This window comes from Notechis scutatus, chromosome 4, assembly GCF_049901735.1.
Source record: "Notechis scutatus isolate UNSWTSFEM ecotype Mainland chromosome 4, rNotScu1.2, whole genome shotgun sequence".
Taxonomy (NCBI): domain Eukaryota; kingdom Metazoa; phylum Chordata; class Lepidosauria; order Squamata; family Elapidae; genus Notechis; species Notechis scutatus.
The window spans coordinates 113060950-113088339 of record NC_142012.1 but is presented as its reverse complement, the minus strand read 5'-3'; the positions used below and the strand labels follow the sequence as shown (position 1 = coordinate 113088339).

At 32.8% G+C, this 27390-nt stretch overlaps 1 protein-coding gene across 5 annotated transcripts; it reads right to left on the bottom strand.

Annotated features, from left to right (window-relative positions):
- Positions 1-832: 832 nt before the first annotated feature.
- Positions 833-25321, bottom strand: FAM204A (family with sequence similarity 204 member A). Of its 5 annotated transcripts, none has more exons than XM_087964457.1 (9): positions 25182-25281; positions 22741-22894; positions 21128-21366; positions 19851-19944; positions 18275-18308; positions 17748-17847; positions 15925-16014; positions 1657-1763; positions 833-1214 (listed from the first exon to the last, which is right to left on the bottom strand). In XM_087964457.1, exons 3-9 carry the CDS (start codon positions 21362-21364, stop codon positions 1163-1165), a joined length of 714 nt encoding a protein of 237 aa, XP_087820583.1. In that variant the 5' UTR covers positions 21365-21366; positions 22741-22894; positions 25182-25281; the 3' UTR covers positions 833-1162. The 5 variants fall into 5 exon arrangements, with proteins under 5 accessions (XP_087820583.1, XP_087820586.1, XP_087820584.1 ...); XM_087964460.1 differs by lacking the exon at positions 22741-22894 and adding an exon at positions 22037-22099 and having other exon boundaries at positions 21128-21368; positions 25182-25222; XM_087964458.1 differs by lacking the exon at positions 25182-25281 and adding an exon at positions 22037-22099 and having other exon boundaries at positions 21128-21368; positions 22741-22815.
- Positions 25322-27390: the final 2069 nt, after the last annotated feature.

Sequence of the window (27390 nt, the reverse complement as noted above, 5' to 3'; positions counted from 1 at the left end):
ATGTACACTTGTAATGTAACTCAAGTTGGAAACTTTTCCTATTTTCTTTACAACAGCCTGTTCCCCTTTCAGTAATTCTTCAGAGATTTATGATACTATGCAGTAAACCTGCTTGGTCAATAATTTATAGAATTTGCTGTGTATTTAACTGTCAATATAACTAATAATAGTTAATTCCACATTACTTTATGGAAAACTCATCTTTGTAAAATATTATGTTTTACGGAAAAGGATGAAGGAAATCACACATCCTGAGGCTACAAACAAGAAAAATATCTATATTAGTACAAAAAACCAAGGACTTGCCATAAACCTTAAAATTACTATTTCTTTATAAAATGTTTAACCCAAGTTTTCAAAAACAATCAGTTATTGTTAGATTTATATTCCTTATCCTTGAAATATATCATCTTACTTGATAAGAACCAGAAGCCTTGCCTTCTCAGTGGCAGCCCCTGACTTTTCAAGCAATTTTCCACCTAATAAACAATTGGCCCTGCAGGACTTCAGAAAGCAATTAAGACATGGCTGTTTGTCCAAGCATTTGATTCAAGATAAGCCAAGCTCCCCTTCTGTGGGGGGAGGTCTAGATTCTGGTAGCCATTTAAGGGTTTTAATTTATTTTAGTGGCACATACTGTTGTTTTTCTGAATTTTTATTTAATTACTACACCACCCAGGGTCAGATATTTTAGGGTAGGTGGCTACATGTGCTCTAAATAAATAAATAAGAGAAATTTAAATGAAATATACTTCAGAAATTACTGAAAAATGTACTTGATGTTTTCAGAAAATAAATAATTTTATATAAATAATATTTAAAGAAACAGGAATTTTAACATATTGTTTAATTTAAATTAAGACAATTTATTCATATTAAAAATAAGTTAATAAAGCTGTTATATTTTTAATGTTAATAATTTTTGATAAAACACTTTACAACTTGAATGTTTGTGTAATGAAAAAGACAGAAAAGTTAAAAGGTTGAAGGTAGCAGGCCTGAAATATAGTAACATTTGGAAGAGAAACCAATTGTTCAATGACTCATTCAGCAACAGAAACATTACAAACTAAAACAAACAAATGTATAATTTATGCATCATATATATTAACAAACCTTTCCCCCTGCTTTACAATTTTTCAGCTTTTCTAGACAAAACTAATTACATGTATCCCATGTTGCTTTTTGTTTCCCATCTTTTCTTTGCTTCAAAACTGTAAAGAAATACAAGCATATGTCAGTTTCCACTGAAGTACTCTTCAGGAATTTTCAGAGAAATTTCATTTAGCAGCAATGTCTAAATTGTAACTAAGTTTTTAATATTTCAACAATGAAAAAGGAAAAGTGTAAACCAAGGGTATTCAAACACCAAGTTTGAAGTTTAAGACTTGTGGACTTCAACTCCCAGAATTCATGAGCTAACATGACTGGAGAAAGAATTCTGGGAGTTGAAGTCCACAAGTCTTAAAGCTACCAAGTTTGAAGACCCTTGGTGTAAACATTTGAATAATGTGTCAGTTGCACTAAAAATCCCACACAAAATAAACTATTCAAAGAAAAAGCCAAGTTTAGAATTAAACAAATATGGCTCAATCTGAAGAAGAAAAACATTTAAGTCTAATAATCAACTAGCTGCAAAAAGAGATATCCACTTACCCCCATGCAAGTTTCTTCTTTTTTCGGGCCTCTTGAATAACCTCTACATCTTGCTTAGCTTTCACAAAATTTCGGCAAGCAACAGCTTTTGCAATTTTCACACCAAGCTAAGAAAAAAGAATATAAGTAAGTCCACAGAAGTTAGACAAATTAAATTAGGCAAAGCAAAACCATTTTTTTTAAAAAAGATACTTGGGGAATGGTTGCATGGATCAAATTTGTCCTGTATCTACCATGGAAACTAACTATTTATATTCAGTGGATGGTGTGGTCAGTTCTGATTTTGTGAAGTAAATGTGAATTGTATATCTAAAAGACAACATAAAAGCGTAAAATTGAAGCTAGCAATACTCATGGTAGGCTGACTAAAATTATATATATATTAAGCTATTATATATATATATTAAGTTTTCTTCCAACTGAAAATAAGGCAAAGTGGACCTTATAGTACAAATTTATCTGTTAAAATCAAAGTGTCCCTTGAGTTTTGCTTATACATATAATACTTGGGAACTGGGCACAAATGGGTCTATGACTGGAATTTTCTGACTTTCTTAAGTTGGATATACTAAAGGAGGAATACTGAAAGACACCAAAAGGTTAGAATATAAAAAAATGTATGGAGGGAATATAGACAAGCAAGAAAAGAACCAAAAGTTATCATCAAATCATGCTGTTAAGTCTTAATGTAAACAGTAAATAAGCATGCTATTCTTGGTTCATATTTTTGCATAGAAACATAAATTGTTCAATGGAGAACTTGAGGAAGGATATACAAAAGCCATTACAGAAGATGTACATACATAATGGAACATATATGATTGGTTAGGAGAAAAGGGGAAAACATGCTAGCATCAATATACATATGTATACATAGTGCATGCTAGCATGAATATACATGTGTTTTATACAAATATTCACTTCTATTCATGTACATATACAAATGCAGAAAAGCAATCTTTTCCTCAAGAATAACCCCACCTATAATTTATTTTACAATTAGAAGACAAGTCTGTCTGTCTGTCTATTTATCTCAAGGCTGTGCATGAAAAAAATGTGTTATCAAATCAAAGTAATCCCATCCTCCCAAGGATTTTGTGCAACAGCCTTGAGGGATTTCCTTACCTATCCAATGTATCTTTTACTGAACAGCAAATCCTGGCGGAGTTTTATTTCATTAGCGCTCTACAGAGAGAATCCCAGAAGCAACCATGCCAAACATTTAGGAGGATGAGACTATATAATCATTTTTCTTAGTCTCTCTATGAGGACTCCATACTGTCTTCCTATATATATATTTAACACTATATAAAAACCGTAATTTCATTCTGGAACTTCACTAACTGATAAATCTCATTCTCTCAAATTTTTGTAATTAATATTGTAGATACTATAGCTCCTATACTATAGACTTGCAATTTTATGAATACAGGTAGTCCTTGACTTATGACTATAATTGAGCCCAAAATTTCTCTTGCTGTGAAACATTTGTTAAGTGAATTTTGCCCCATTTTACAACTTTGCTTTCTTGCTACAGTTGTTAAGTGAATCACTACACTTGATAAGTTGGTAACATGGTTGTTAAGTGAATCTGGTTTCCCATTGACTTTGCTTGTCAGAAGGTTGTAAAAGGTGATTTACATGACCCTACAACACTGCAACCATCATAAATATTAATTAGTTGCCAAGTGTCTGAGTTTTGATCAGGTGACCATGGGGATACTGCAATGGTCATAAATATGAAAAATGGTCGACATGAACTGTTGTAAGTTGAGGACTACCTATACCTCAAAAATAACACTTATTATGAAAGGAATGAATGATGAACTTTAATGGAAAGGATTGAGAGTCTTTTGCCAACACCAGAGGGCTGCATCAGCTGAGCAATTTTGATTCAGAGAGAAATGCTTAATATACAGTATCATTAACCTGGATCATTAAACTCATTTTAGACCAGGGAACTCATGTTTATTGTTTCCACAACAAATCTAGCATAAGTACCATGAAGTCTAAGGACATTAAATGTCACATATGCTTTTTCCTGAAGTCTTCAAAAACAATACAAATGGAGTGAAGTGCTCTACAAATGGCTTTCCTCAAATATTATGCAGAGTAATATTGGGTGTTTTGTTTTGTTTTGAATAATGTATGTGGAGGTTTGATAAATATAACTGCATCACTAATAAATTAATGAATTGCATCCAACATATTTTCTAATTACAAATAGGTAAAATCTTTTAAAAATGGCTTATCAAATAAGTCTCCCAGATGAAAAGGATTACATTTGTTTGTTGTCCAAAAATATATTTTGCAGCTTACTTTTATTTTTGTTAGATAAAATATATGTTACAATACCAGTAAGGAATTCTTCTTCATGGACAACAAAATTGGTTTATATAGGTCGTCACTGACCTTAATGAAGTGTGCCCCTCATGGTTGTAATCATGATCATAATCAATTGGGTCACCACATGACTGATCTGATTTTATGACTTTTGAAGCAGACTTTAAGTGCATGCTATATTCGTTAAGCAAAACAATGGTTTGCTATAGGGTCACTTTTGCTGAAAACCAAAAGTAAATGCTGGTTTTTGGCAAGACCAAGGTAAAATGTGGTTATGTGACTGTGGGATGCTGCAAACAGCTATAAATGCAACTTGGCTGCCAAGAGCATTAAGTGCAGTCATGTGTCTGTGGGAGGGGGAACTGGCCACTGGAGTTTTGAATCTGGAGGGTTACGTACTGCCCCAGGTTGGTCCATTATAAATTCAAATGTTAGCTAAGCCAAGGACTACCTGTACTCTAACCAGAATTATGTCCACTGATTTTTATTATACTTATTATTTGATAAAAGTATAGTATACTAACATAAAATTACACATATAGTAATGGTATTAACCATTAACCCAAATATACAGGACTTATTACACAGGGCACATTATATTTTGAAATTTCATATCCACATTCCCATATTTCTGCCATTAGACTGTCTGAAAAGATTTTATAATATCAAATACAGCCTAATTGTGATGTAGACCCAAGCACTTACATAGAGGCCCTACAGGTGCAGCTTTTCTGTCTTTCAATATCACCAATTAGGCTTATATAAATTCTTTGTGTTGCTATCTTTTGTTTTGATTTCTTAGGAATAAAATAACTCAGTGTAATTACCAAATCATAGATTCAAAAGGGCTTAAAATGGTACATACTGTTACAGAAGGAAAATATGTTTTGATAATTTAATAAATAAATAAAAGTGATATTTGTATTGAAAGTAAAAAGATATTACAGAATATTAAAAGTAACTTTTAAAAAATTAATTGCAGAGAAAGCACATAAAATAAAAAACTGACTATGCCTTAGTGAAATTAACATTTTATGCTTCCATATACACTCATGCATGTAGTTTCATTTCCCATTTTAACAGGACCCCCCAAATCTTGGTCAATAGGTTTTATATTTGTTTTTAAAAAGGTCATCAGATAATGTAGCAAGCTGCAATGCTATAAGAAGCAATAAAACTTGAATAAAAATATATACAACACTTTCTTATGTAGTCAAAGTATCAGCATTTTCCATATAGTACATCCAATATTTTGCTGCATTTTAATTAAGGTGTCTAAACATTATCACAAAGAACTGCAAATTGGTCAGAGCATGCAGTAAAGAAAATTAAGCTCTAAAGGCTTTTTATCACCACATTTCAGGAACCAAGGGTGTAAAATGTTCTAATTTGGGATATATTAAAAGCCATAAAAGGTCTTTCAAAAAGATTAATGGTACTTTGCTTGGATTTAAGATAAGGGCTTTAGCTGGTTGGAAAAGCAGGGCCCTGGCTAGACCCTTGAGGCATTCATCTTTACAGCCACTTGGAAGATTTGTAAAAGCGTCTGCATAACCTCAAGCAAACGCATTGCAACATTTTTTTTAAAGATCCGGTCAATTTTATAGGTTTAATATGTGAAGTTGTATTTAATATGTAAAGAGTAATGTTGATATAGTGATTCATCTTCATTACCATTTTTAAGAGGAAAACTTTTTTAATCAAGTAAGTTTTCCATGAGGCAAAAAGCATTCATTCATATTGAAGTTCAAAGATAATCATTTCAGAAATCTTGCTCTAGCAGCTTAAAGAGAAGAGCACAAATTTCCTATCCATTATTTTTCACAAAGAAAAACTAAATAGCTATCAAGAATACCTGGTGACAATTTTTAAAATCTTCATTTTCTGCCAAACAGTTTGAAGGTATTTTTTTTTAAAAAAGAACCAATTATCATATTAAAGTTGTTTTGTGTCTATGTGTAAAATAACAGGTTTCTATATAAAATATTCATGCTATTCACTTTTGTTCTTTAATTAAATGAAAACAGATGTTTTCTAAAGTAAAGCGGAACCATTACTGAAGTACTTAAAGTGCTAAAGTCTTTAATTTTTATATCAGTTTGGTCTACAATTCCTTATTGTCTTTACTCAAGCTCAACATTAATGTCAAGCAAGTTACCTAGGAGACGAAAGAGATCAAAGAGACAAAACCCCCTCAAATGTCTGATTAATCAAGCCTGCAAACAGCTTATTTCTTTTAGCCTGCATGCAAGTATGAAAATGAGATTCAGGGAGCCGTACATTGTGCAGATTTGTTCATTCTTATCAGAACAAAGCCAGCGGCAGCTTATTTCATGGATCATTGGCACTGTCATCAGTGCTACACAGAACGGGTGACAGCTCCTCATTTTAAGGCTTGAACAAAATTAGCAAAAAGTCGGCACAAATTAGCCTCTCATCTTTTTAGTAATATGACATTATTCATTTACTTTTTATCCAATTTTTAATTTTTTCCTTTCCTCAGCTATCCCTCTCTAGTGTTCCTTGAGCAGCATCATAAAGCCCCCTTCTTTTTAAAAAAAATGCTATGAAACAGATGAAGTTCAAATGGTAAATAAAGTTGAGGCAGAAAAAAACACATTATCTCATTCAGCTGCAAAGATACTTAACTGAAACTTTCAGAAATCATTATAAAATTATTAATATGTTTGGTGAAAATGTTTAAAATGTTACGTGGCAGACAGAGAGGCTGTTTAAAGGTGAACATTCATGAGCTGTATGGGCCTTGATATCCCCTAGAAATGCTCTTCTAGAATTACCATTTATGTGTCAACCAAATTAGGACACTGGAAGTATGGAAACTAACTATTACAATAAAGTAAAAGTCATAAAACTCATTCCTTTTGTAAATTTGTGTACACAGAGTTGTCTATTGGAGAGGTAAGTGGTATATAAATTTAATAAATAAATTATATTTATAATTTAATAAATAATAGTAAATAAATAATAATCCTGACTTATTTCCAGGGGTAATACAATGCTATTTTGCTTAAGCTGGTCTTTAGTGGACTCATAACTTTTTAAAATTGTGGTTGACCTTATAAATATTTCCTTATAAATATTTGTATTTTACTTTTTGAATACCTTGGTGGGTCTTAGTGGTATCAAATTCAAAAAAAGCAACAGACAAACAGTGAAACAGCCAGGCAGTTAGAGATAAAGATTTATTTCAAAGACCTATTGTAATATACACACTCTAGGATAAGAATAATTTGATGGAACATTCAAAGCTAAATTCAAAAATGTCATATAAGATCTGTTCTATAAAAGGCTAAACCCAAAGGGGTTTTAGCAGAACATCTCTATTCTAACAGGTCCTGAAGCATCCTGTGGTCTATCAGAGAAACCAAACAGCCTTTTAATACTGTATTACAGTTTCTCATCAAATATGAATCTAGTTATTTCAGATTCAGCCTTTGGCAATGATTTCCCCCTTTTATGTTATGGAATGTTATCCACTACTGATGTATATTAAATATATAAAGCAAACAAGAATCTCAGTTGATTTTGAAAGAGAAAATGATAATCTCCCAATTGTTTGTTCAACTTCAAAATACTCCAGTCTCTTTGTTGTGTGCTACTGCTATTTATTGTATGAAAATAACATTCTACTGCTGGATATTTATATTAAAATATAAAAATACAATACTGTTCACATATTTTAGTTTTGCTTTTTATTAAAATATTTTAATGCAAGTAAATTCTTCCATTCATAAAAAAATAAAAAATTAACCATAAGCTGTTAGATGTTTTACAGTTCCCTTGTAAGAAAGGCTGCTTTTAAAAAAAAAAACTGTAGTACTGTTTTCAGCAATTTCTTTATCTCTGTTCTTCTAAGTAAAGAAAGCTTATTAACAAGCTTTGAACTTAAAATCACATTTACAATAATGTGCCATCAACAGTTTTATAAGCTAATTAGAAAAAAAGATTAATTAATGACTGGCTGCTAATAAAATGGCAATCATGAAGAAAGAAACCAAGGGTGCTAAGCTTCAACTACCACCAATTAAGAGCTAATTACAAACAAATTATATATGTGTTTTGCTGTGGGCTTTAATTTACTAAAATGGTTTTAATTAAAAGAGAAAACATGCTGATTAATTGAACTGCAGAAAAAATCTACAGTATAAACTGTGCTTTGTCTCTTTAATTAGACTTGTAACATTTGATTTTTTTAAAGGTTTGTTAAAAAAGATATACATAATTAAGAGGGCACATGCTATACAATCATAGGTGATAACCCCTGTCATATAGTAAAGTTTAAGGCAAAACACCCTGATCAAGGGAAAATGATTCGATTAAGAAAACAGAATAATTAACAATACAGTGCAGTATTTGTCCATAATTCTTTCCAAATATAATAAATAATTTGAAAGTTATATATGGTTTTTGTCATTAATTTTTTAAAAATATTTGAAGAGTTAAAATATTAATAAACTATATTTCTCTATATTACATAAACTGTTTTTTTAAGCATTATTTTTGCTGAAATTGTGGTATATAAATTTAAATATTTTTTTCTATATTAAATTATGTGCCACAAAATTCTTCTACATAAACACTTCAGATAGAGGGTATAATGCATAGGAGAGGAAATCATTAGCTTTCTGTGGGCTTGTACCTATGAATTACCACATTGCGCTCCATATTAAATACTGCAATAGAACCTGATTATTGATTCTTTTAAAGTGGGAAACAGTTTAAATGTTGATAGGATACTTAACATAAATGGCTATCAAGCATACAGTTATTTATATATCAACAAGGTGAGTAAGTCAACAGAAAGAATGTAAAAATTAGGAATTATGATAGAATACACAAATCAATTTGAATTATTTCAAACAAAAATAAAGAGCATATTCAAACAATAATTATAATTGTGAAATCATTCATATCAAATGCCAGAAAGCACTGGCTGATATCTAGAACAGTTTTGATAGTATTATTTGTATTTAGAAAACAACTAAAGTAATGTAGGATGTCATTCTGTAGTCATTTGCTTAAGAGTAATCCCTGATATACTCAATATAATTTACTTCTGAGAAGACATGAGAAGAATTAACCTATCAAGTTTCTCGATGGGCAATCAAATAAGAATTATTTTTTCTCTTTTCAAGACATAGTTATTTATTTTTTTAACCAAAACACAAAAAGCAAAAATATAGCAAACCTACAGGTTACTTATACTTATGTCATCACACAAGCAAAAATTTTCATCTTAGAAATCTGCAAGACTGATTTCGTTTTTTATATCCCTTGACTTTTAAGGCATCCATATAACAGCAACTAATACTTGGGGTATATAAGGCTTGAATGGGTTATCTGCTTTAAGGAAGCCTCAATCATACCACTCCACTGAAGGAGATTCACAAACTGAAGTGGGTAGCTGATTTAAAGCAACAAACTGAACTGATTGGCTCTAAAGCTTTTCAGAGATTCCACAGCTTTTTCTGATGCTTTTAGAATTTTTGCAAACACAGAATATTACAACCTCAGTTCCATACCTTGGGGGGATATTTGAGTGTTGTGATAGGCTCTCTATTATTATTATGAGCAACCAGTAAATAAGATTTACCACTGCATTAAACTCTAGGGTGATTCACGCTCTTCTGGAGTAGCAAGGCTAACATACTTTGGGCTTCATTCACTTTTTCACCTCTCAGCTTCTTTAATGTGGCTAGCCATAAGCCCCAACTTTGCTCTCTCTTTTTCTAATGGAATGTTATATTTCCATGCTGTTGCTGCAAATACAATTAGGGCCTTAATTCAGCTTTCAGCATTCTAAATATTGGCTCAAGGCTGATCTTACTTTTACATTCTACATAATAGGGCAGATATAAGCCTTGATAATGAATGAATGGCCACCAGATTAACATGGCTCAAATTTACTGCTTTAAAAGCAGAAATGATCTGTAGCAAGACTACAGATATTCTTTCTCTGAGTCTCTTTCTTTGTTACATTGCAGCAAGCTACTTCTGCTGCTTCTCCCAATACTTGCCACAATTCTGGCACAATCAATTACTGATATTGAATAGGTCATTTCCACGAAAGCCAAACTTGCCAACAACATACATGAACCCTCCTGACTCCGTAAGAAATTCAGTGATCACCTTCACGATCCCTATAAATCTTCCTTCCTGGAAGAGGTCCAGTTTTGTCAATGTGCCCTACCCAGCTTGGCACAAGGCCAAGGCCAGTGAAAGTGGATCATTCCCAGGAGGGACCATCTTTTCAACCAGCTAAGCCAGCACTTCTGGCAGTGCTGAACACCTATGCTATGTTTCCCACTACTTCAGAAAATCTTGTAATCAGATAAATTCTATGCCATGCAAAAAAAAGCAAATAAAATATATGTCATGACTGAACTGAGATGCATAAGAGCAAGTAATGACCATCAATAGAAATTGTAAAAAAAATACCCTATTGACAAAAAAGGTTCTTATAAAACAAAATGACCACTGATTTAAGATCAAATTGTTCAATTGGACAAATGTGCCAGCCAACAATAGGTGGGAAAATAGTGAACACTGAAGGAATCAAGATGCCCTGTAGAAATAATATCAAGAGTTTGGATGAAGAAGATCACTTTAAATATCTTCAGGTTGAGAACATCAAGCGCACTGAAGTTAAGAAGGTCAGTAATGAAAATGGGTGTGGAAGGTAGCAAATAACCAGATAGTTGGTTAAGGGCGGGGGAAGGAATGGAAGAATATTTGAAGAAGATGCACTGAAGCTACTACATCATGAAGGCTTACCGAACACCAAAGAGATGAAAATGGTCTAAAAGTAAGACCAGATGAAGAATAGAGAAGAGGCATGGCAAAGCAAAATATTACACAGCCATTTAATAATAAAAAAAAGAACCTGCAAGCAAATCAGTCAACAAGATCTGGCAATGGCTAAGAACAGGAAAGTCAAAGCAAAAAACAATGAGGCTAATTTTGGCTGCACAAGAGCAAGCATTAAGATCAAATGTATACAAAGCCAGAATGGAGAAGACATCAACAGAAAATACCATCTCTGCAAAGAAGCTAAAGAAACAGTGGACCACCTGGTTAGCTGCTGCAAGACAATTGCACAGACTGATTACAAGCAGCAGCATAACAAAGTAATAACAGTGGTGCATTAGAATATCACCAAGAAATGTCTTGCCTACAAGCAAGAAATAACTGTATAAAAATGAAATTGTTGTTGTTGTTTATAATAATGTGATATTACAGCTATAGTTCTTTAACTGATGTTGATTTTCAGATACATCAAGTTCTTCCCAACAACCTAGGATGTGTAATGTAGTAGTGGATGTATGTGCAGATCTCTGCAATGTGATATGTTGTAATTGACAAGATGGATATTTTGTCAATGTGCTGATTTTCTGAATGCTGTCAAAGATCCCAGTGTGCTGATAACCACTGGGATCACCACAGGTTTATTGGATTTTTATCCTGCCTTTATTATGTTATAAGGAACTCAAGGCAGCAAATATACGTAATACTCCTTCCTGCTCCTATTTTACCCACTCTTAACAACCCTTAAGGTAGATTGGGGTATGGAAGGGTGACCTGCCCAAAGTTGTCCAGCTGGCTTTCATAGTTAATGCAGGACTAGCTTTCTAGGACACCACTTTAACAACACACCAAAGGCCATAATCTTATTATGGTTAGCTGCACAGTCAACCAGGTATTTAGACTGAAAATGGCATTTTATCTACTCATTGAGTCCTTCCCAAGGACCTGTGACAAGTAGATGTTGTTTGATGGATGTTAAAAATACTGTCACAAGATCTATATAAAGCTACCTTTTGCAATAGGCAACGGGCTGATGGTGATTTTGTCAATACCAATGATATTCAAGTAGTGCTCCAGAGTTTTTGGGATTGTACCCAAGGCACCTATTACTATTATCTTTGTTTTCTTTTGGCATAATTTTAACTTCTGTCTTCAACTCTGGTATAATTTGGTACTGCAATGTCCAATTTATGGACTTTTTATTTTTCTTACTGACAATTGAGTTTGGGGTGTTATGTGGCAAGTCTGTTTGAATTCTAAAGTCCCAGAATACTTGAGCTTCTTCATTTTCTATAACTTCTATTAATCCCACCAGTTCTGGCTTGTGGGCAGATAGTACTTCTTGAAAATGTTAATAACAGATCACTATTTCTTTGTGTTAATTCTTTGTATAGTTTTGATGAGTATACAACTTTTCTTCCAGTAATCCACAGCTGCTGGCCCTTGTTCGACAACCAACAGTCCTGAATCCTGTAGTTCATTTGTCCCCAGATATCCAGGTACATCCAGCAGAATCCTTATTGACCCAATTGACAACTATTCTGGTATAAATTACTTCTTACCATATTGCTTATGGGAGAGACATTATTTGCTTGGCTCCTCTAATGAGACCTGTACATTATAGCTGAATCTCTAGCTGTCATCTTCCTCAGAATACAAATGCCCCACAACCACCTCAAGGTAGTGCTTACTGAGGGTTAATACTCACAATAATGTGAAGTCACAGCTGCTAGTTCTTTAATTGATGTTGGTTTTCAGATGTTTCAAGTTATTTCCCAGAATCTAGGATGCCATAATATATTAGCGCAGTATATGAGCAGATCCAAGCAATGTGGAATCTTGCAACTGATAGATGGAAATGTTGTCAATTTTCTAAGATTTATGGATATGACACCCACTGTGCTGATAACAACTGGGGCTACTATGGCCAGTTTAACTTCAATTTTCAAATCTTGACATCTTGATACCAATTTTTAAAACTTCTCCCAAATCTTTATCATCTATTCTACTATCCCCTGGAATTGTCAACACAATTTTGAACCAAGATATATCCAGCATGTTATGACATTATTTGATTAAACATTAATATTGTTAAAAGGGAAGGAATATAGCATTTGTCTATTTGATCAAAGTTAAACCAGATGTTATTACTTATTAATAGGCTTTTGTTGACCAAGCTGAATGAGGAGGGTTTAAGAATATGCCCATTGATAACAGATATATGGGATAAAGTGATGGTTTCCTATATTTTAAGAGAAAATGTTGTTTAAATTGTTTATACTAGTTGAGATGAAGAGGGAAGTTACTTTATTTCTTTTTTGTTATAGTCTTTTTTCTTTTTCTTTCTTTACATTTTCATTTTCTTTTTTGTACTTTGTACTTTTTCTTTCTACTTTATTTTTTGTAGTTTGTATTAGCTTTCTTCTGTACAATTTAGTACTTAATAAAATTATTTGAAAAATATATATTAAGAGCACTACTGACCATGAACACAGGTAAACTGGCAAACACTGTTATGCTGTATAGTATTTTCCCCAAAAGCTTTTGAAGAAGATATTCATCAAACAGTTGACTATTACAGTATCTCAAAATCTTACAAAGATACCCAGATAACAAAAATATCAACAAATCTGATATTTATCTGACTATTTTGTAAACATTATTTGTTGACAATTCACAGAAATATAACAAATGTACCACCCATACAATAAAAATTGTTTTTTACACAGAATATCCTAAACTATTCTATCAATATTCACCTTAGGAATAAATTAAAATATTTCTCATAATTCCTGATGCCTCAGAGAAAAGTTCACACTTGTTAAAAAAAAAGCACCCCAAACTCTTCTGAATATTCATTTCTTAACACTATTATATCAAATTAACAATAACAGTGCAAAGAGGATTGTCAGGTATATTAAAATGTAATTGCATCAAGTGTAGCATAGTAAAATAAAGTTACTCGTGTTTCAATCTGCTGTTTCTATTCGGATTATGTATATTATTTATAATTTCTTCAATTCCCAGGCAATCTGATTCCATAAAAATTGGTTCTCACTGTGACATAATGATAGTACACTGACAGCTGTATTTTAGCATTGCTTAGCTCTTCAGGGCATGTTTCATAGCTTCTCTTAGCCATCTCTTTATTTTTGGCCTCATTTCCCCTTTAAATACTCATGCTGCTCTATCTGTTTCACAGGCTTATAAATGTTATACATCAAAATTAGTTTCACTTATTACAGAAGGAAACATTTTAAAGCATTCTGGAATCCATGCCTCAAAGCAAAGGCTTTATCAGCGGGTTCCTGTTACTGCTTTTTGAGAAAGGAAAATATCAGTGATCAAAACTGTACCCGATCTCTACAGAATACTTACTTACTAAACATTCATTCATCAAATTCAAAAGAAAACAACTATATCAAGAAATTTATTTATTTTAGTTGAAAATACATAAAAGCAATAGTGACACTTAGTAACTTGTAGTCAACCTTTATTATTATTTTTTAGAATTTGGTCATCTAAAGAATATGAAATAAAAAAGAATAGAAATCTGCAAACAATGTTACCTAATATTCAGGCCACTGATTACATTTCTGAGAATTCAGAATTTCAAAAATAGTAAGGAAAGTCTTTGTTAAATGATTGCATCTCAAAAAGGGAATTGAAACCTTGTTTAGAGTTCTCAGTAGAGAACAATTAGTAACTGTACTTGCTGTCTATTCATCCCATCAATAAAAGAAAATAATAAATGTGCCTCAAATATTAATTATACAAAAAGTCATACAAAACAAGGGCTGTTATTCCTCAGTTAACAAAAGGAATTTGGGCTAGAACTGACACCACTAAGTGAAACAATCATAAAGCATGATGTCATGTTACCCCTTCATTTAGTGATGGCAATGCTAGTAGTCCTAGAAGTCATTATTATGCGATGACCCCACACAACGCAAACCTCTCAGCTTCCCCATTGACTGTATTTGTGGAATACTGATGGGAAAGTTGCAAATTGCAATCATGTGACTACAGGGATGCTGCAATGGCCCGAATGCTAAGGACAAGTCATAATTACCATTCATTCATTTATTACTGTTTCAATAGTTAACTACTGAATGAATAGTCATTAACAGAGGACTACCTGCATTATACTTTATATGAAAGTTGATAATTAATTAGATAAAAGGCTGGAAATAAACAATATCAAACTTTTCCCCTTAGTTGCCAATTTCATCATAAAACTTTTTATTTCCAAATAACATAATTGACTGTTTTTCTCTCATTAAACCTGGTAGGCTATCCTAAATCAGGTCAAATATATAGTTCTTCACCTCTTCAATCCAATTAATTAATCATAGCTCAATAAATAATAGCCACAGACTATTGATGTATCTTTTTACTTTGTACCTTGGCACTATCCCTTACCAGTTTATACAGTCTTTCAATTAAGATTGAGAAATTATTTTAATTAACTCATGTAAAACAGTTAATAGAAAATATAGATTTGATAAACCATACATAATATATAGTATAATTTACCATTTAGATACAAGAGCAAAATCTATTACGTTATGTTAATTTATTTGTAGGCTATGACATCAGATTGTAAAGAGGATTTCTTAATGTGAACATTTAGAATTAATCAGAGTGGCCTCATTCTTTTGTATTATTATGGAACACTTATAATCTTGATATACTAAAAAATCCTTTTTCCACTTTATACTGCTCAATATATATTGCCATTTCCCAATTTTATACCAGCAGTCCCTATAATATTTAAGCATATTAAAATCTAGCATGAAGTAGTATCTAGAGGATAATCAGTAGAGCAACTTGGCCATTCAAGAACTATGTCTTTATATCTATTGGATCCAAGTATTCATTTAAAACTTGTCTCATGTTCTGGCACAATTTATTTATTTATTCCATTGCACTACAAATTGCAATAGAGACAATTAAGAATAGAATATATCCACAGGATTTCCCAAATAACTCCCGCAATTCCCAAGCAATAATAACTTAAAAGCTGTTCCATAAAACAATTGTAAATTATGTCTAATAATATAATTACCATATTGAAAATATAACAAAATTGTAACTTACCTCTCGAGTAGCTAAGCTATCACTTAATTCCTCAGCTTGGGCAATATTGCCTTCAGCTACACATTTATCTATACTGATTTCAAGGCCAGACTAGAAAACATACCAAAAAGAGAGAAAAAAATGAATGGTCCTCCTAGAATATTAACTGAACATTACAAAAATGTACTAAAAATCTATCAATTCCAAAATAATATGAACATCATATATGTAACTTTCATATATAGCAAATCACATGAGAAAAATTAAGAAAAAAAGTAGATAAGGAAGCAATGACTGAGTAGGGCTCAAAATCTGCTAATTATCAAGACAAATCCATATAGTTTTCTTGTCAAAAAAACTGAAGTAGCTTGCAATTACGATATTCTTTTTGGGATATTCTTGCCAACGTTACAGCTTAATGAGTAGTCCTGGAATGTCTTCCATCCAGGTTGGAATCAAGTCTGACCATAAGTGGGTTTTGATTTCTAATTTGACTAGTCTGCCCTATTGATAGTTACAGAACTGTTGTATAAGAACAAACTTTTGTATTATTTTCACTTTTTTTCAATAAATTCAGCATTTTAAAATGTTAACTAGCTTAGGTGTATCATAATAATATTTTATTTCAATATCTGATTCATCCATTTTTTCCTGAACAAAATATGATATATCTGTATAAACTGCATGGAAAATCCAAATTATTACTGTATCTTTGTAATTCTTAGTTTTTATATTAATCAAGAAAATGATTTCCAAAATGGCACCTCTCATTTATTTCACTGTATTATTGAACTCAAACCTATAAATTGTCAGATGTAGGAAAAGGATACACTTTTAGTTTCTAAAATCAAACAATAAGAATAAGCTTTAAAAATACAGCAGCAAATCCGAAATTATTTTAGCTTTTACAAATCAACTGCAAGTGGGACCAGAATTTCCATTCCTAAGCAAAAGAGTTGTTAAGTGAATTGTATTAAATTGTCTGACTTTCTTTGCCATGGATGTTAACCAAATCACTGTAGTTGTTAAATGAAACACATGGTTGTCAAGTGAATCTGGTTTCCTCCACTGACTTGCTTGTCAGAAGCCAGCTGGGAAGGTTGCAAAAGATGATCACATGATCCAGGAATACTGCAACTGTCGTAAAGACATGCCAGTTTCCAATGGTCATTAAGCGTGACAAATACTTGTAAACCACATTTTTTTTCAGTGCAGTTGTAGCTCTGAACCATAAGTTTATTAAAATAATTATGTCTTCCAATTAAATTTCAGCAACCAATATGACCCTTACCATATTAAGAAGTGGTACCTGAGTAATTTTGTCTTTCTTTTTCCTTAACCATTCTTTTCTTTTACTTGTGTCTTTCTTAAACAATTAACCTGAAAGTGGGGATTTTTCTTTTTTCTTACTGATTCATAAAACAAAAGGTTTTTCCAATTGATGTGTGAAAATGAAAGCTTTAAATGAATATATACATTTTATACCGACATCTATCACTGACCATGGAATACCAGAAGACTGTACTCTCATTCTTAGTCCAAAACGAGAGCACAAGATCAACTTTGTCAATATACGGACCTTATTTCCCCTATTCTTGCTTTACTTTGGCCATACCAATCAGCATGAGTAATTTATGGCTGCTGGGTTACATGGGTTCTGTATGTCTATGTATAGGCATGCATATACATCACATTCCACCTTACCTAAGTTACATATTGGTCCTTTTTATATAGTTTGCTATTAATTTTAATGTTTTAATTCTTAATGCCTAATGTTGAGATGGGCAACATATACACTTTGTAACGCAAGCTTAAAATCAATTTTTAAAAAATCTAGCAATCACCTTTTGAGTAGTTTCCTTGCTTTCCAGTGGTTTAAACCTATCATTGATTCCAAAATATTGAGTGAGCTCTTTGAAGTGTTTTTCTTTTACAGACTCTTGGCTACAAAGAAAGGAAAAAAGAAAAAAAAAGTTGGGCAAGATCCTACCACAAGAAAAGTCACATATATAAATATGTAACATATTTGCAGTACATTAAATTAATAATTTTATTATTGGCTTATGTAAAGAATATGTATTTTACAGAAATTGTATTTTCTTCTATTTTGTGACTGTAATACAATTCAATTTTATTTGCATTTGCATATTTGACATAAAAGAATATACTTATTTTACGAAAACAAAACCCTCCATATCTATTATTTAGCAGATGGGCATAAGTAATATTTTTTCAAGTAATATTACTTGAAAGGATCACTTCTATACAAAAATCCAGCGATTTCTGAATCACTCAAAGAGAGTGAAGAGAAGCGGAAAATTTTGACTATGTAAAAATAAATTTTAAATAATCGTGTCATAGTTTCAAATACCTTTCAGTTATTTCTTCACTGCTTTTCATTTTACCTAAAAAAAATATCAAACTCTAAAATTTAGTATGAAAAATTTATCACAAATTGATACAAATGTTTTAGGACTTAATTCTGATGCAGTAATAGACATGATAAAATCAGTGATGTTTGAGATATAATTAACAGTGAAAAACAAAAATTTAAAATTAAATCCCACCTTAGACACAGTCTACTTCCAAACCAATAAACACAAATGTGTACTGACACCTAAGTTCAGAGGGAATTAAAGCTTATATGCTCTGAAGAATAATATATTTAGCTGTATGTGGATATTAAGCTAGTGGTGGAGGGACCACCTTTAGCTATAATAGAAATCTGAGAAATACACTTTATAGTATTTCTCACATTGCTGAAGTTTTCAAAACAGTGATGGAGTGATACAGCCAGAGGTAGGTGTTGTTTTGTTTTGAAGGTTCAGACTGAATGGCAGAATCAGTTTCATTATACATTGCCTTTATACCTACAGCCAAATAATTTGTAGAAAAGTTATTTTTGGTGCTTTAGTTAATCAAGCCTCCTTATAAGATTTACTTAGCCATATAAAATTGCAAAAAAATATTAAATAAATAAAAGACAGTCAAAAGAATACTTCATAACTGGGAAAGGTGTGTGTGAATGAAGTAAACCCTTTAAAGGTAAGAACACTATCAGGAAACAGGTCATTAACCACTGAAGATACATATTTTCAGTCATAATCACTTACTACAACTACAACTTCCTGTATAAGCATTGTGTGGATATTACCAAAAGTAGCATTATTCCAAAACAGAATAATAATTACAGAGACAAATCAGCTTAATGAGTTTCTAGTACAAAGGTTCAGACTAATTTGCATACAATATAAATATGTGAATACCCAAACTGCATAGTCCACTGTAGCCCATAACTCCTGACCTTAAGTGATTTGCCAGCCTCAGCCTGTAGAATAACTAGATTACCAGATTCATAGCACTGCATATAAATAAGATGTTAACTCAAAAGCCACAACGGAAGAGTCCTTTTTAAAATTCTATATGGTCCAACCATTAAAACTCAGAAAAGAATGTCTGGGATATAATTAACAGTGAAAAAGATCAAAATTTAAAAAATTGCAGTGTAGAATTGACATTTGTTCTCTTTCAGCATACTTCCACAGTAAAACATAAGATATCCACCTGTAATACCACATGCAAAAATTACAATAAACGAACAAAAATGCATAAACCTATTTCATCCATGTGAATATTTTCTATGATGAATGACTTCTCTATAGCCTTATCAAAAAAAGTTTAGAAAAAGTGCTCATAAATTCCTTCATGATTTGTTCTACTGCAAGTAGGCTGTGGTTTAGAAAAAAATGCCAAAGCTTCTATAAACACCTGGAATTTAGGTAAATATTTATATGAACTAGACTACAGTAAATATTTTTTTCTACTAGATAACAACGAAATAACATAAAATCAATAAGGCAATTATAAAATTACCTAATCCTAACACCAAGTTATTTGGGAACTTTATTGTAGTGTTCCCTACATTTTAACAACTGGAAACAAACCACCTTTTGGGGAATGTTTTCTCTTTTGTCGTTTATTTCTTTGACATTTTTCTTGATTTTTCATGTCAAGGTTTTTCTTTTTCAGATTCTGAAATTTCTGTTGAAAGAAAAAAATGATTTCTTTTACTTTTGTTTCATTACTGTAAATTGGGTAACATAAAACAAAAAATTATTTTAATTGATCCACAATACCAAAAAAGTACAAATATTCATAACACAACAGTAAATGAAGATGATTACAATATACACTGAACATACGCAATTCAGTTCTCATATATTCAAGAATTATCCTGATATTACTAAATGATACTTTTCACTTTCTTATGTAGGAACATTCTTTAGACATTGACTTTGAAACTCTAAATAAAAGCTAAGATCCAAAAAGTTTAATATAAGCAAGCATGGCCAATGGGATTCTATTTTCTCCTCTAAAAAACATAACATCACTGAGCATTATGATTGTGGAACACTTCAGAATACATGGGAATGAGAATACAGCAGCTGTCTATAATAATAAAGACAGCCACATCTTCATTTAGAGTTATCTTACTGAACATACCACTTTTGAAACTTGCCACTTTTGAACTTTTTTCTATGTGTAATTAGTCTTTCACACTATCCTAAGGAGCTGAGTTTCTGAAGTTAAGGTAGCTCTAAAACAGCTACATCTCTTTCAAGTTCATGTGGAAGCAATATATATATATATATATATATATATATATATATATATATATATATATATATATGTGTGTATGTATGTATGTATGTATGTATGTATGTATGTATGTATGTTTTATTGAATAGGAGAGATGCTATCCTGATGATACCTGAAGCATTTCTTCAAAATCGTTCTTAAAATATGCAAGCCCTAACAAACAAGTGTGAAATACATTTAATGAAGATAGTAAGTAATCATTTATGAGCAAGTTAAAATTCCATAACATTACTACAGAGAAACACATATAGCAACAAAAGACAAAATCTATTTTGAAAACCCCAAAGAAGATCAAACATATCCCAGCATATAAGCACTGAAGTGCCTACATATTTGGTGAAAGGGAATTGATCACAACATCTTCCAATCTTACTTTAAGACAGAAGTTTGTCAAACAATGTTATTAAAATATTTCTTCTCTATAACTGAAAAGTTCAAAAAGATTACATTTCATTCAAAACATATTTAATTTACTCTTGCCAGAAGGATTACGTGCCTAGATATCACAACAGGAATAACCTAATATTTCAGGTTCAATTGAATACAGAGTTGTAAACAAACCTACATTCCACATATCTAAGGGAACTCCAGGAAGGCATGCCAGACATTCCTGTTCTGCAGAAGGAAGTTGGTTTTCAGCCATATTTTTTTCCTCATGATCACAAGTCTGTTTGTCTAGGAACTTCTTTTCTTCTTGCTTTTCATTTAACATACTCTCAGGAAGAGACACTGTTTCTTCGTCATCTGAACTTACAGCAACGTCAGCTTCATTCACACCAGGAGGTAGCAGACCACTCCACATCTCTACAAATGAAAAGATCAAATACTCACTACCATCATGAAGAAATCTCAGCAAAATTATTAAATGCACTGCACTCCTCCATTTTTATTCATTATTGGAAATTAGTTTTTTGTTCGTTATTAGAAATTGAATATGAGAATAAATTAGCCATATAAGGATTGAGAAAAAAAAACAAATTACAAAAATAACAGTGCTTCATTTAAATAGCTGAAAAATACATTAACATTAATGTCCAATAATATCCCTACAAATTATTTTTAAAATTATCAATGTGCTCAAGTCAATTAAATATTACGTAAGTATTTGTTTGAACTGATGTTTTAGCAGTTATAACAATAAATATTTTGAATCATATACTTTTTTTAAAAAAAGAGGAGGTATAAGAAAGTGCAAACTCAGATGCATTTGAAATCATTGAATAAATGTGCAGCATATTCTCTATGCTTATTTAACAAGATAACACACAGTGCAATACAAAATTTATCCAAGTTCAACCTTGTGAATAAATTAGTATACTACAATAGAAAGAAAAAGAATAAAAATATAATAAAAGTAAAAAATATAAATAAGAAAAAGGCAACATGGCTTACATATTTAAAATGAAAAGTGAAAAGATAAATTAATTAAATGCTAAATATTTGCTGATATTTTCAGAAGTCTTTAACAGTTCCTTGGAAGAAGATGACTAATTTCCAATTCAATAGCACTACCACTGAAAAAGCCTGTCTCCTATTTCTAAAAGGAGAAAATTCTCAAGTTATGAAGAACAAAATTTTATTTTAGTCTTCAAATGTACTTTAAAGCACTTGGTATAGTACAGAAATGTTTTTATACATAAATAAGTTCAAGGTGGACTATTGTCTTTACATTTATAAAAGTTGGCAATTGCATATTTTCCCTAGACAGATTTATGATTGACCAGTTTTTCAAACAAAACATTCTGTAGGTGTTCTAGATGTCCCTCTTCAATTTATGTGTATATGTGCAGTACAAAAATATGGAAGATGACAAAAATACAGAATGGAATATGTCATTTCAATATTTTGCATTGTTCCATGAACATAGAAAGCTATTTTGGACTCAGTCTGTTTCAGTTATAATTCTGAATGGTATGGCACTCTCCTTGAAAAATATCTGGGCTATCCTTCTGCGAAGCTCTAATTCTTTGGGCAGACACAGAATATGGCCAGATAGGCCTATATCGAGCTTCAGCATTTGTTCCAGTTGTAGCCATATCTTGATTGAGTGTCCAGTGACAGTAACCATGCCATATCACCACCAAACTAGACGATCTCAATGGGCTCAACATAGCAAAACTACTCAAAATCATAGGTGCAAAATACTAGTAGAAGATAACCATCTCACTCATGTTTTACCAATATTGCAGAAATTGCATTGGTTGCTTGTAGTTTATGAGGTTCAATGTGTTGATTGAGACCATTAAAGCTCAACTTGGCTTGGTACCTGGGTTCCATCATGACCATTTTCTCCAAGAAAAAACATGCTATCCACTGTATTCATCTCCGTTATCTGGTGAAATTGAAGGAAGTATTTTTCAGTTATGGAACCTTTATAAAATAGCATCCCTCTTGGCACAGATTTTAATCTAAATTGTAAAATTAACAAAGGATAATTTATTCTACATGATGTTGATTGAATATTTAAGGTGCTGAAGGTGCTTACAGATGAGGCATTATACTGTTTTTAACTAGTTTTTTTGTTTTATGAATTATCAGTTATATTTTATTTTTATTGCCCTAATTTGTTATTGTGGACCATTATTAACTTTCTCAAATTGGTGCTATGTAAATAAATACCATACCACACTCTCTAAAATTTTGTGTAGTTTTCCTTTGAATGACTCATCATCCCTTTTTTTACAGTAATGTTTTTCTGTTTGCTTATTACTACATTTTGGTTTTCTTGTTAGTCTTTCAAAAACAGATAGTCAATTGAATATTTGTTACTTATAACAGCAACATTATAAACATTTCTCTCCATTTGTTAGGTTTTATTTTAGAAAATTCAAATTCTGATAATTTTTAATAAAATAAGATTGTGCAGTCTAGATAGATAGATAGAAGACTAGAGATCTCCACATCAGAGGTTTGATAGTCACCTATCAGGATGTTTTAGGGATGCATTGAGCAGGAGATAGTACTAGATAAGCTCCAAAATCCTTTCCTACTCTGTTCCACAATATGAAACAACACATTAATTTTATTCTTGATATATACTACTTCTGAATGGAATTTTTAATTGTTAGCGTTTCTCACATGTGTAGCATTACTAAGAATAAACTAAAACCCAACTGATTTCTACTAAACTTGATAAATGTATATAAAATTATGTATTGCTGAACTTTGATAGTCCCTTACTCTGAGTATGCCTAAAACAGTGAAACAATACAAAACAATTACCTTTGTCCTTTTTGTTTTCCTATTCACCACTTATTTGTATTATTAAAAGAATCCGATAGATTATATTTAGGTACAGAACTTGAATATACACTTATTTATGCTTCATTGAAGAAAAATCAAGTTTACCAGTTTAGAATCCCAAGATTTCTAATCCAAAAATACATAGAATGCAAAAGGATAGCTACAGATTACAATAGATGACACAAGACCACATTATCCTACAAAGATTTCAGCAGCAAAGCAACACCTGAATATAAAGATGCCTATCTTCCTTCACACAAGAATATTATCTTTTTTGCCTCAAATCTCATTATAGGGGCAAACCTACATAGATATTAATCCAGCATTACTACACTTAAGTACAGAGCAGGTACATGATCCTGTTTTTGGAGCAAACATACTCGTATGGAATCAGTATAGCTAAAACTTCTTTCCCCCATCAATCAATTAATCTGCTACATTTAATTTCATGGGATTGCAGTATTATAGCCCATCTGAAAAGGAAATAATCAGAAACATCTTAATGTTTTCAAAACAGAAAAGTAAACGTGCTTATCACCATTCCTTTTATTCCCAGACCATCCTTGTCATTCACTGCAACAGGTCTTAATCCAAAATTATAAAACAGCCATGTTAAGCGTACTCTCTTCCATTACACACTTTGTTTATAAGTTATTTCTATTACTGACCAATCTTACACTAATGTATGTGTGTGTGTGTCTGTGTATTACACCCATGTATGTATGTATGTATGTATGTATGTATGTCATACACACACCATACACACAGACTCGTTTCGTATATTGCAGCAAACATTTATGATGTTAAATGATTCAGCACCTGGATTGCACCTCCCTCTATGTCCGTGTTGCAGTTCATGGTTATCCCGCTCTTTAAATCCCTCACCAACTTATCTACGCAAAATGTTCTGCAGTTAGTATGAAATGCTAAGGAGCCCCGAGACCGTGGCAGCTGAGGTGATGTGTAGCTCGTTCTAGTTTCCTTTTACACAAAAGCAGCAACACAACCACCGCCTAACCTAAACGCAATTTCCCTTTTCCCCCAGACTACCGTTGGCGGCTTTTGCTCTCACCTCACGATGGCCAACACATCGACCAGTCAATAAAAACAACTGAAAAACAGGGTGAAAAGAGAGAGGGAGGACGAAACTCGGGCACAAAAGACGCTTCAGAGTTGGGAAAGGAACGCCTTAAGGCGCCGTCGGCCGGGCTCATGTTTCCCGTATTGCACACCCGCGTCTGCCACCGAGACGCCTTGGACCCAAAATCCAAGTCAAACCGCCCAAGCAACTTACTTTTCTGGTTCCTTGAAACCACCCAGTTGTTCCCCCCCGCCGCCAAAAAAAAAACCCCACTCAAATTACCAGCCTGACTTACCGCCGGATCTTGTTTACATTGCCGCCATCTTGGAGCTTCTCCCATAGCCGGCCTTGACGGTACGAGCTCCGCCTCTCCGCCGAACCGCATTGGCCAGCCTTTTGGCACGGGCGTCTCTATAGCAACCGCGCGTTCTTCTTTTTCCCCTGCCGATAGGCTCCTGTCGAAAAGTTCCCAGTTTTTCTGGCGGGCCGTTCTCTGGGTTCGCGGAAGCAAAGTTGAGGGGGAAATTCAGAGAAGCCAAGAAGATTGAAAATGGTCTCGGTATCACCCCTAACACACATACACGCTTACCAAAAATTATATTAAAATACCATTCTGAGAGTACCCGCATATTTAGGCTTCACCCTAACTTTAATTACGTGCCATCAAATCGTTTTGGCCTGCTGGAGATAACTTAGATTTTCTCCATGACCAACAATTGTTCATAACCTGGTCTTTGAGGTCTTTCAAAATTGCACCCAATTGCCACTCTATCTGGATCTATCCATCACCTCTTCTTCTTCCTTGTATGTTTCCAAGTATTAGAGCCTTTACAAAGAGCTGATTCTTTGCATGGTGTGTACAAAGTAGGATAATTTGAGTTTGGTCGTTTGTGCCTTGAGAGAATTCTGCGTTGATTTGTTAGATGAGCCATTGGTTTTCTTGGATGTCTAAGGCATTTTCAGGAGTCTTCTTCAACACAAAAGTTCAAAGATGTCAGTACTGTTCCTATCCTGCTTCTTCAAAGTTCATCTTTCACTTTTGTGGAGGAGTATCACATGGAATATCAAAGCTTGCATGATTTTGGTCTTTATAGACATAGATACAGCATGGCATTTTTTTTTAATCTATGCCAAGGCCTAGCAATCACTAAATAAGGCATCTTTGGATTCCCCTCCCTTGGCTTTCAGAATAAAGCAATAAATAAGCAAAACTATCTATATAAATTATTATTTAAAAAATATATAAACAAAATAAAGGCATCAAATTGCCAAGAAAGGGATAGTTGTTTCTGTTTGGGTACCAAAATAATACAATTGACTCACGGGGAAGGGAGCTTCAAGATCCTGGACTTTGAGATTTTTAGATCTAAATTGGTTCACGCTACCCCAGACAGACCTAGTCCACAACTTGGGAGTTCTCCTCAACTTGTGACTCAAAGATCAGGTGGCAGTTGTGGTAGGAGAACCTTGCACAACTTTGGGTTGTATGTCAGTTGCAGCTTCTGGATTAGGAGTCCCTGCATTCAGTCATTCAAGCCCTGGTCCTCCCATGCTTGGACTATTGCAATGCGCTGTATATGAGACTACCCTTGAAGAGAATTTGGAAGCTTCAGCTGGTGCACTGTGCAACAGCATGGGCAGTCTTTGGGACCCTAGAGTGGCCCATGTTACACCACTATTCTGAGCCCTGGTTTGCTTCTGGTGCAATTCAAAGTGTTGGTTATTTCCTTTAAAAGCCCTGTGTGGCATATGTCCAGATTACCTGACAAGCCATCCTATGGGACAGGTCCACCCCATTCATGCCAGCAAAGGAGGCATGCTGCAGGTGCTGTAAGTCAAGGAATTTTGGAAGCAGGACCCAGAAGAAGAGCCTTCTCTGCCACAACCCTGGCCTTTTGGAACCTATTTTCCCCTGAAGTGTGGTTGGCTCACACCTTCCTAACTTTCTGTAGTCGCCTATAGTCCTGGCTTTATCAGTTGGTTTGGTACCCCGATGGGAAATTTCACACTGAAGGTCGATTAACAGCAGTTCCCACATTTCCTCCCACCACATATATTGTCCTTCTTTTGTTCCCATGTTTATTATAACTTGTATTTTATTGTAATTTTAATGTGATTTTATATATTTATTCATATATTTATGGTTTCATTTTAATGTTACAAGCCACCCAGACTTGCCTTGTGGTGAATGTGCAGCAAACAATTTTAATAATAATAATAAACTGCTTCATCTTAGCCAACATGATGGCAATATTAATTAATACATTGGTGTAATTGGCCATATTTATCAATACATATTGGGAAATTACTTGCATCACTACAGGTAATCTCTCCCTTATTTTAAGACACGTTAAACCATGAGCTATGATTTACAAGTCACAATCTTTGGAATCATATACCATGCAAAACCCAAACCAAACATTGTGGTTTAAATAATGAATCAAATTACAGAATTGCTTTTCAAAGGAATAATCAAATAAGGAATTATTGATAAAACTATGAAA

Excerpts from the sequence above, each read along its gene's own strand:
- FAM204A (XM_087964459.1), bottom strand. The coding sequence starts at position 21,364 with ATGTGGAGTGGTCTGCTACCTCCTGGTGTGAATGAAGCTGACGTTGCT. Across the intron at positions 19,945-21,127 it reads TTCCCTTAGATATGTGGAAT|AAATTTCAGAATCTGAAAAA; the intron begins GTAGGTTTGTTT and ends TTCTTTCAACAG. Across the intron at positions 1,215-1,656 it reads AAGAAGAAACTTGCATGGGG|TTTTGAAGCAAAGAAAAGAT; the intron begins GTAAGTGGATAT and ends ATTTCTTTACAG.